Below are 10,746 nucleotides of genomic sequence, written 5' to 3'. Positions count from 1 at the left end.
TTAAAAAAAAAAAGATTGATCCAACAGATGCAAAGAGAGAGAGAGAGAGAGAGAGAGAGAGGGGGGGGGGGAGGGGGGGGGGGAGGTGTTTTTGGGGGGGGGGGGGAGAAGAGGAAAGGAGGAGGAGGAGGAGAAAGAAGAAAGGAAGAAGGAGAAGAAGAAAGGAAGAAGGAGAAAGAGGAAAGGAAGGAGAAAGAAGGAAGGAGAAAGAAGAAAGAAGGAAGAAGAAGAAAGGAGGAAGAAGAAAAGGAAGGAAGAAGAAAGAAGAAGAAGGAAGAAGAAAAGGAAGGAAGAAAGAAGAAGAAAGAAGAGGAGGAGGAGGGAGAGAGAGAGAAGAAAAAATCATGTCTGTGCTAAACAGGAATGATTTTCCAAATAAATCGTATGTATGTATGTAGTACGTTCAGGTGTACATATGGACATATATAGAGAACCCTGACATCAGACTGAAGTGTCCTTCCTCAAGAGACATTCACGTTTTACTGGCTTGTTTGTTTGTTTAATATAGGTGTTTTGTCTTCATGTTTGCCTGTTTAATATAGGTGTTTTGTCTTCATGTTTGCCTGTGTAGCACATGTTTTCAGTGCCAGAAGAATCAGGCATGGGTGCAGGATCCTCTGGAGCTGGAGTTAGACAGTTGTGAGCAGCCACTGAAGTGCTAGGAACTAAGCCTGGTACCTCTGCAAGAGCAGCCGCTCTTAACTGACTAGCTTCTCTCCAGCTCCCCCTTCCCCCTTTTCGTTTTTTAACAAGAACTGGGGCCTGGCCCTTGCTAGTAAGCCACTGGCTGGTGACAGAGCCTCAGGCATCCACCTCTCTAAGCTCTGCTGCCAGGGCTACAAGCACACTCCTGTGCCCTGATATTTTTTATGGGTGTTGGAGCTTAACCTCTGGTTCTCATGCGTACACAGAGACTTTGTCACCTGCACTGTCGCAGTCCCGGATTTTTCTTTGTGGTGTTGCTCTTGTTTTTTATTGGGGGACGGGGGTGGGGGTTGACTCGCATGGTATTTGCGAATTTGTTTTTGTTTGCGTGATTGGTATTGTTGCGGGCTCATTGTCCTGGAAAGGGTACGACTATGTTATCTTGGCTAGCCTCCAATTTGTAACAATGCCCCTGTCTCAGCCTACTTAGTGCTGGTTTAATAGTTACCTACCACCACACCTGGTTCTAGTATGAAGGATTTTCTCAATGTGTTTATTTGATTTTTTCTTATTGTCAGAGGTGGGAGCACTTGACGCACCTCATGTGTGGGTGTGAAGATAATTTGGGGAATTGGTTCTCTCCACCTTGTTATTCTAGAAATGACACTCAGGGCATCTGGCTTAGCAGCAAGCAAGTTGTAAGGACTAATATTAGAAAGGAAACAAGCTCGCAGTAGTGGCACATCCCTCCATCCCAGCGGTCAGGACAGAGGCAGGCAGATCTCTTAAGTTCAAGGCCAGCTCGGTGTACCGGTCTACAGAGTGAGATCCAGGATAGCCAGGGAGGGCTACACAGAGAAACCCTGTCATAAAAATACAAAAGAAGAGAAGAAAAAGGAATTAACTTCTAGATCATACAAACATTGTCATCAAAATTTTTGTTAGGATTAGAGGCATGGCATCAGTTAACTTTGTCTGGGAGCGAGACGTCTTTATATAAAAGCAACCATGCTGGATCTGAGGTATAGCTTAGTTGTAGGGTGGGGTGTATGCATCCATTTGCCTGGTATGGGTTTTATTCCTGCCGTCACAAAATAAAATATGAACAAAGAAGCAGCATCAGAAGGTAGCTACTTATGTTTCTTGATATGAAACAATAAACCTCAGATATCCACTAAAATGCATGGATTGATTTTCATATTTAACCCAAGCTCTCAGACCTGGATACAGGTGAGTTTAGGAATCTGGTTTGCTGTGTCTTAGTTAGTGTACATGTGGTTAGAAGGGCTAGGAGTTCCATGCCCACCATCTTTCTCCTGTTTGCTTAGGTGAAGACTTTTGGCGAAGCTTGTCTGATGGTCAGGAAGCCAGCTCTCGAGCTTCTGGGCTACCTGAAAAATACCAATTTTGCTCATCCAGCTGTGCGATATCTTCTTTGTATCCTTTTATGAGACAAGCTCATGCAATACAGCTCTGGCTAGCCTCAAACTTACCAGATCTGCCTGCCTCTGCCTCTCCTGAGTGCTGTGATTGAAGACTTGCACCAGAGAAATGCTGTTGGTGGGAAACATGTTGCTTCTGATGGTTATTTTGGTTTTGTTTTTGTTTTTTGAGACAGGGTTTCTCTGTGTAGCCCTGGCTGTCCTGGAACTCACTTTGTAGACCAGGCTGACCTCGAACTCAGAAATCCACATGCCTCTGCCTCCCCAGTGCTGAAATTAAAGGCATGTGCTACTCCCAGCTGATGTTTTCTTTAACATACACTTCAGATGGGGAGAAGGGGACAGGAAAGACCCTCAGTCTCTGCCATGTGGTTCATTACTGTGCAAAACATGACTGGCTGATTCTGCATATCCCAGATGGTAAGGACTTTCTGTCTGTCTTCTCTGTCAGGCAGTCACCTTGCTGTGGGCAGCACTGTGATTGCTTAGGAGACAGTGGCCATACTATACTACCCTTGCTGGTCTGAATTCTTGAGCTGAAGCACACCCACTCCTGCCTCAGCCTCGCAAGGGTCAGCTACAGACATATAACACTTTGGTTTAGGTTTGTGTCAATTACTATTTTGTGTTTGGAGTGTCCACAGATCTGCACCGCTCCTTGACACTTTAGAGCAAGTTTGGTACAAATTTGAGTCCTCATGCTTTGCATATATCCTCCTTTGTTCAGAGTTTAAATATCCACATTTTTTTTTTTAAGATTTATTTTTATTTATATGAGTACACTGTAGCTGTCTTTAGACACACACTGGAAGAGTGCATGGGACCTCATTATAGATGGTTCTGAGCCACCATATGGATGCTGGGAATTGAACTCAGGATCTCTGGAAGAGCAGTGCTCTTAACCACTGAGCCATCTCTCCAGCCCCAATATCCACATTTTCTAATTTGCCTTTAAAAATTAGCAGTAAGCAGAAACGGCAGTCCACTTGATGTCTTATGTACTGATTATAATGTAATGTCCGGTCTAAGGTCAAGGACATAGAGGGTCAGTCCCCAGTACCACCACACAAAAGAAAATATGTTCATTTGTTGTTGGTGGTGGGTTTTAATGTTTCTCATAATTTAAACAGTCATTTGTAAGGCAATCAGATGATTCAGCAGGTAAGAGCACTGGCTGCTCTTGCCAAGAACCCAGGTGCAGTTCAAAGCAGCAACACAGCCGCTCACATCTGTACCTCTAGTACAAAGGGACCAACACCTCTTCTGTCAGAACATCCATAACACAAAATGAAAGAAATCAATTCTTTTTTTACAAAATAAAAAACCAGTATGTCAAGTTTCTTCTGTTCCTAATTTGTTTTCTTATCCATTTTTAGCTCATCTTTGGGTGAAAAACTGCCGGGAGCTTCTGCAGTCCACGCACAACAAACAGCGCTTTGATCAACCCTTAGAGGCCTCTACCTGGCTGAAGAATTTCAAAACTACCAACGCGCGCTTCCTGAGTCAGGTGACAGCTCCGGAATTCCATGGGAAATGACTTTGTCTTCTTGGTACCTTGAGGAGTTGATACACTGTAGAGAATTGGCACTGAAATCAGGAATAAATAAGCCATTTTGTATCCCTTTCCTACTTATGGCTCACAGTGGGCTCATAACTTAAAGAGGTGGCTGCAGCAAGCTGTTTTCTTAGTGACTAGTGAAATAAAAGTCTAGACTGATTTTTATTGTTCCTGAGAAAACCTTGAATCTTTCACAACAGAAAGGTTTTCCTCCACATAAACCAGAAATGTGAGAGTAAAATTATTCACTCCAGTTTTGATTTATTCATTTGCTATGTAGATTGGGCTGACTCTGAACCTACTATGCACCCCAGGCTAGACTTAAACTTACAGTCCTTCTGCCTCAATCAGGAAAGCTAACCCCAGCGTCTAGTCTTAGAGTGAGCCCTACACTAAAGCCTTACCACTGTAAGTGGAAAGACTCAGAGACCATGTCTCAGCAGATGACGCTCTTCTCATGGTACCTCATACCCTGAGGTAGAATCCAAGGATCCACGTGTTGGGCAAGTTGTCTGTGACCTCCACACCTGCATCATGGCTCACATGCACCCTCGCGTACATACATACATACACATACACAGATAAATACATGTAATTTTTAAAATGTGAGTGCCAATACTTGGGTGTAGCCTGGGGAAAGAGCACTTACCCCCAACTGTCCCTCACCCCACACACAAAGCTCCAGGAGAAGTTAAAAGTCTTTCATTTCTGCATTGCATCTCCTGTGGTTCAGCTGACCCCTGTGCCTTCCAGATTTGGAACGGCTTAGGCCTAAGCCAGCAGCCTGTTTTATTTTCTTATTTTGTTTTTTCCGTTTAGATAAAAGTTCAAGAGAAGTATGTTTGGAATAAGAGAGAAAGCACTGAGAAAGGCAGTCCTCTGGGAGAAGTTGTTGAACAGGTACAAGAAACACCAAAACACCAGTTACACCATGTCCTAGCCAGAGCAGGCAGCAGTACAGTCCTGCCTCTCCCCACAGGGCCTAACCCGAGTGAGGAACGCCACTGACGCTGTTGGGGTTGTGCTGAAGGAGCTGAAGACTCAGAGTGCCCTAGGGCTCTTTCACCTCCTGGTGGCTGTGGATGGAGTCAATGCCCTCTGGGGAAGGACCACACTGAAAAGAGAAGATAGAACCTTGGTAGGAATGTAGAATTGTTTCCTCTGACTTTCTTCTGGATAAGATCTGAGGCTCTCTTCTGAGGGACCCAGGGAAGGTTTTGAATTATATGGAGATGGAACCATAGGTGACTGGTTAAGAGCAATGGCTGCTCTGGCTGGGGACCCAGGGACAGTTCCTAGCAGCCAGTGGACAGTTCACAACCATGTATCACTCTACTTCCAGGGTCTCTGCCATGGGCACATGCATGCATCCAGGAAAAACACTCATACACATAAAAGTAAATAAATCTTTAACAACAGCAATAGAAGACTGAATTGTAAAGCCAGCAGTGCAGCTGGTTGTAAGTACCACATGTGGTGCGTGCATGTGTAGTGTATGAGAGCCCAGGCTCCATCTCCAGCACTGCGGAAGCAGGGAAGAGAGACACAATGAACTAGCTTCAGACAAGAAAGTGACGTGTCTTAGTTGGCTTTCCGTTGCTGTGGTAAAACACCATGAGCCAAAGTGACTTATAAAGGAAAGGGACAGATCTACATCACACAGCCCACTGAAGGAAGGTAGGGTGGGAACTCAACTGAAGCAGAGGACCTGGAGGAGTGATGCTGAGTGACTTGCTCCCCCTCCCCTGTTCAGTTGGTTTTCTTGTCCTTGTGGGATGCTCCCCCTACCCCATCAACACTGATCCAGACGGCAGCACTTCCTAACGTTCACTCTTCCCCAAACACTCCTGGCTGTGTCAAGTTGACAAAAACTACGCAGCACACGATGCTGCCTGCGCCACCATGCAAGGCAAAGGAACCTGTGAGAAAGAGGAGGACAGAGGACACGCCAGGCTCTCTGCTTCCCTCCTGCTTCTAAGTGCTGTGATTTGGAAGGGAAGCTGTGGTCTCCAGGGCTCAGAAATGTTGAGGGTGCACTTGGTACAGTTGACCTCCCTCCTCCTCTCTGCTTCTTCCTCTCCTTCCTCCCTCCCTCTCTTATTCCAGAGGAAGTATGTTCATGTGCTATGGTTATAGCAGTTAAAAAAACTTTTTAAAAATCATTGTCAAGTCAGTTTTCTTAAGTAAGCAGCCAAGACAAGTCCTAACCTCTTCACTCTCTTGTTGACAACATGTAGATTGCCCCAGAGGAACTCTCCCTTGTCCACAATCTAAGGAAAATGGTGAAAAATGACTGGGTGAGTGCCTTGGTGCTCAGGACTTGCAGGAACTATGTGCGTCCTTACTGTTCGTTTGTCTTAAGAATCATTTACACTTGGACAGAGCGGCCCAGCAGAAAGCTCTTTACCAACAGAGCTTTTGCAGTAGTATGTGTGTGTGTCTGTTTGTCTGTCTGTCTCCCTGTCTGTCTTTGTCTCTCTGCTGTTTGTTTGGTTGTCTAAGATACTAATTTTTGTGGCGCGCTCTCACCGTGTAGTCATGGCTGTCCTGGAGCTCATAGAGGTCTGCCTCCTGGGTGTGGAGATTTAAGGCACACACAAGCAAGATATGATGGGCTCACTCTGGCTCAGGCTGGCTTAGAGCTCACGCTGCCTCGGATCTGAACTCCTCTGCTTCATTCAATTGTTTAAGTACTAGGAGTGCAGGAATCGCAGACAACATTGCAAATAGAAGCTATAAGACCTTGCTTATAAACTTGTAAGACCTATAAGTCTATTAATTCTCAGAGGCAGATCTAGAACTAATGACTGATTTTTTTTTTTTTTTGCCAGTTATTTTTGCTCAGCCACAGTGTTGTGAGACAGTCTACAGATGATTATGTACCATGTCTCTTACTTTCATCTTTTAAAGTTCCACTTTTTTCTTTTTTTTTCAGCATGGAGGTGCAATCGTGTTGAGCTTGAGCCAAACCGGGTCTCTCTTTAAGTCCAGAACAGCCTATTTGCCGCATGAGCTGCTGGGAAAGGTCACAGCCTGGAGAAGCCTGCTTCCCTTAGAGGAACCGTTCTGTCTACAGGCGGTTCTCAGCCTGGGTAGAGGGAGGGTCACCTGTCAGATGTCCTGCATGTCAGATGTTTACACTATGATTCCTAACAGCAGCAAAACAACAGTTATGAAGTGGCAACCAAACAGTTTTTTGTTTGGCGTCAGCACAACCTGAGGAACTGTAGTGCAGGGTCACAGTGTTAGGTAGGCCGAGGACACAGAGCTAAGGGACTGTCTCTTTCTTCTTTAATGTCTCGGGGTTCACATGCCTTGACATGTGAGTGGAGATCAAGGTACAATGTGCAGGAATTGTGTGGAATCTTTTTGCTTTTCTTTCTTTTTTTTTTTCTTTTTTTTTAAAGATTTATATGTAAGTACACTGTAGCTGTCTTCAGATGCACCAGAAGAGGGCATCAGATCCCATTACAGATGGCTGTGAACCAACATGTGGTTGCTGGGATTTGAACTCAGGATCTTTGGAAGAGCGGTCAGTGCTCTTAACCGCTGAGCCATCTCTCCAGCCCCCGGAATCTTTTTTATTTTGTCATAATTTCACAGAATTCCATATCCTATATACTTTTCACCTCATTTCTAGAAATGTCAGCTTTCCCATTTTTTGAAAGTTTCATCAATAGTAACATGAATAGAAACATTTGTTTTCTCTCCGATACTATTCTTTCTTTGCTAAGTGGTAGATTTGTTTGGGGCTTTGGAAATTTTTGGCAGCTAAACCCCAGTCCTGTGCATGCTAGACCGGTCGTGGAGCTGACTCCCCAGCCACAGTATGAATGTGTAAACTCTGAACCAGGCTCACTGTGTATCTCTGGCTGGCGTGGAACTCCCTATGTAAATCAGGCAGGCCTCAAAAAAAACTCACAGCGATCCCCCTTGGCCTTCCAGGCTCTAGGGTTCGCACACCCTGCTGGCTTTAGATTCTTAATTAGTGAGGGTAAGACTCATGCTGCTTTTTGCCTTGTCATTATTTAATGGTTTTGTTTTAAGATTTAAGATTTTTTTATTTTTTATTTTTTTAATTCTTGCCTTCATGTGTGCCATTGCTTTCTTTAAACACAAAAGAGGGCATCAGACCCCATTACAGATGGTTGTGAGCCACCATGTGGTTCCTGGGAATTGAACTCAGGACCTCTGGAAGAGCAGTCAATACTCTTAACTGCTGAGCCATCTCTCCAGCCCTATTTTATGTTTTTAGTTGGCTTATTTTGTTTTTGTTTTGAGACAGGCACTCACTATATATCCCAGACTTGTCCTGAATTGGTGGTTTCTGTGGCAATGCCCAGGCCCCCTACGCTCATTATCTCCTTGTTAAATAACATGTTTGTGGCAATGTAAGCACTCACTAGGCACTGTGTATACAGTCCTAGGTGAGGCAGAAGCTAAGAGCAGGGCACTGAGTGCGAAACCGAGTGATTGTAGAGCAGAGTAAAGAAAAGGACCCATCCTCAAAGCAGTCAGTCTCTGTTGATCTCCTTCTCAACCAACACTGCATCCCTTATCCTTTTTGTCTCCAGGAAGGATTTAGTGCCCTAGAGCCCTTTCTTCCCATCCTCATTCCCAACTATAATCCAAAGGAGTTTGAAAGTTCCTTCCAGTACTACTTAGAGAACAACTGGCTTCAACATGAGAAAGGTCAGTCATGTCACCATCCGCCTGCCAGGCTGCCCTCAGCATCATCTGCTGAGTCCCTGCACCAGGTATCACTGTGACCTGGTGCCTGTAGCTTTCTTGGGCTCACAGATCTAGAAAAGTCATTCATGGCCTCTTGAGTTCATGTTTCTGGACTTGTAAGAAAGTGATACATTTTGGCACCAGGAGCAGAGGGTGTTCACATCCTTATAGGCAGTAGGCAGAGGCAGAGAGACAAGGAGAGGCCTGGAGAAGGTATAGCCCCTAAGGACACTCCCATAGGAACCTGCTCCTTTTGCAGAGCCCAAAACCTACAAGTTCTCAGAGCCTCCCAAAATAGACCCACCAGCTGTGGACCGAGACACACACTCAGTGCATGATTTACAGCGGGCACTGCTGACTCAGACCGGGAGAGACGCTCACTTTCCCTCAGCAGTGATCCATACAATAAGAGAATATACAGATGTGGTTGGAAGATGGCTAGTGTTGGTGCTACAGAAGGAAGCATTCCAACCCAGCTGCTGGGTAGTTTCTGCAGCTCTGCGCTGCTGCTATCCTCACTGATGCGTGCACTTGCCCGGTGGGCTGCTTTCTTTATTATTTTTTGGCAGCATGAGCCCTGGCCAGAAACAAGGATTGTCTGTGCTCTACTCTTTTTTTATTTTTTATTTTTTTAATTCTTTCCTTCATGTGTGTGTGAACCACGTGCCCAGGTGTTTGAGGAGGTGGTAAGCCGCCGTGTGGGTGCTGGATGTGGGTCCTTTGCAACAAGTGCTGTTTTAGCCGCTGAGCTAACTCCAGCCACAGTGTGCTCCTATGAAAGACTGCTGAGCCACGCAGAGGAGTCGATACTGTGCAAGTGGCTGGCACCAGACCAGGTCCTCGCTGTCTTTGCTCTCATGCTCAGCAAGTAGTAACTCTTTTCCTTTTTCTTTGTTTTTTTGTTTTTTTGTTTTTTGTTTTTTTAAGGCAGTATCTTGCTGTGTACCCATGCTTATCTCCCCCTCCCCTCCCCCCCAAGTCCTCTATCTGAGGCTCCTGTGCTCAGCATGTACTGCCACACCGGGCTCTGGAAGCTCTTAACTCTTAATGCCAGATTTGATGGCTTGCATTGCAAACATTCTGGCTGTTCCCCAGAATGTAGAAAAGATATAGACAAAGTAAAGTGCTCTATCTCTTGAACAAGAAGAGCCAGTAATGACTGCCTATGCTCCCAGTTGACTCTGGGCTGCCTGAGACCTTGGCACAGATAATAGTTGGGTGTGAAGTCCCTACCTAGCATATGCAGAGCTCCGGCTTTGTTCAGTGAGCGCAGCAGCAGTGTGGTGAGCCAAAGGTGCTCAGTTGGGATTGGTTCAGGGGTCTCTTGTCTGGACAGGGAAGCTTCTGACATGGTCGTGTTTGGCTCCATTTCAGCTTCAACAGAAGAAGGAAGGAAGGAGCTGAGGTTCCTGAGTAACTGCAACCCCGAGCAGCTGGAGCGGCTCTGCGCCTCGCTGTAAGCAAGGACAGCAGGGGCCGCATGCTGGGAAGACAGGTTTCCTTCAGCTACTGCACATGAGGAAGTCCCAAGGTTCCAAGCTAAGCACCCTGACCTCACTGATGGACTTGAAACGATAGGATGTTGTTGTCCTACAGCTAACACCAGTTTTCTGTTCGGGTTTTTACATTAAAGAGATCTGCTCCTGAGTGCTGTATTGGATTTGCAACAAGAAAGGTTCTCACACTGGCCAGACTCAGTTTCTCTGGTGTTCTGTTTGCTGGCATCTGAAGAAACTCATTTCTACAGAAATTACTACTTCTGTCTTCTGGATTTAAGTCTGTTTAGGAGACCAAGATTTACAGCCGAATTCCTAATAGACAGGTAACTCTTCTCAATTCCTGTTTGTACTTTGATTTCGTGGAACATCGGTGAAGCTCCAGCTGAGTTCTGGCAGGATGGTGTGGCCAGCCCCTTGCCACGTCGTCCATGCCACGAGAGCGCCCATGATGTAGAGTGCATTGGCACTACTGCAGACAGAAGGGTATCTGTGTACACGCCTAACAGAAGTGAAGACACAGTCACTCAAATCAGAGTTAATCCTTTTTACTTTTGTATCGTTGTTTGCACACATCCAGAGGTCAGGACAATTGTGTAACTGAGCCCTCTCCTTCTGTGTTCATTGTCAGGCTTGTAGGTTACATGGCAAATGCCACCACCATCTCACTGGCCCCAGGAAGCTACCACACCCAGGCTGCTGCCGTGGGTTTGCCTTCTTTTCTGAAACCAAACCTCACGTAGCCCAGACTGAGCAGAACTTAGTGTGCTGGCAGGATCATCTTAAACAACCCCCACCTCCACCGAGGTGCTTAGGGTAGATAGAGGTGCCATGCCCAGTGAGAATCCAGATCCCATTTCCACATTTCTCATGC

At 45.7% G+C, this 10,746-nt stretch overlaps 1 protein-coding gene across 2 annotated transcripts in view; it reads left to right on the top strand.

Annotated features, from left to right (window-relative positions):
* Positions 1-10,023, top strand: part of Dap3 (death associated protein 3) — a 29,937-nt gene extending 19,914 nt beyond the window's left edge. For both annotated transcript variants that reach the window (XM_029475232.1, XM_021158630.2), the window contains exons 5-13: positions 1,974-2,082; positions 2,415-2,507; positions 3,464-3,594; positions 4,465-4,545; positions 4,625-4,783; positions 5,883-5,942; positions 6,581-6,670; positions 8,220-8,337; positions 9,751-10,023. In XM_029475232.1, coding sequence (XP_029331092.1) covers positions 1,974-2,082; positions 2,415-2,507; positions 3,464-3,594; positions 4,465-4,545; positions 4,625-4,783; positions 5,883-5,942; positions 6,581-6,670; positions 8,220-8,337; positions 9,751-9,836 — 927 coding nt within the window. In that variant the 3' untranslated portion in view covers positions 9,837-10,023. The remainder of the gene's footprint in view (positions 1-1,973; positions 2,083-2,414; positions 2,508-3,463; positions 3,595-4,464; positions 4,546-4,624; positions 4,784-5,882; positions 5,943-6,580; positions 6,671-8,219; positions 8,338-9,750) is intronic.
* Positions 10,024-10,746: the final 723 nt, after the last annotated feature.

The sequence above is a fragment of the Mus caroli genome, chromosome 3 (assembly GCF_900094665.2).
Source record: "Mus caroli chromosome 3, CAROLI_EIJ_v1.1, whole genome shotgun sequence".
Taxonomy (NCBI): Eukaryota; Metazoa; Chordata; class Mammalia; order Rodentia; family Muridae; genus Mus; species Mus caroli.
The sequence above is the reverse complement of the archived record's forward strand: the minus strand, read 5'-3'. Positions and strand labels throughout refer to the sequence as shown.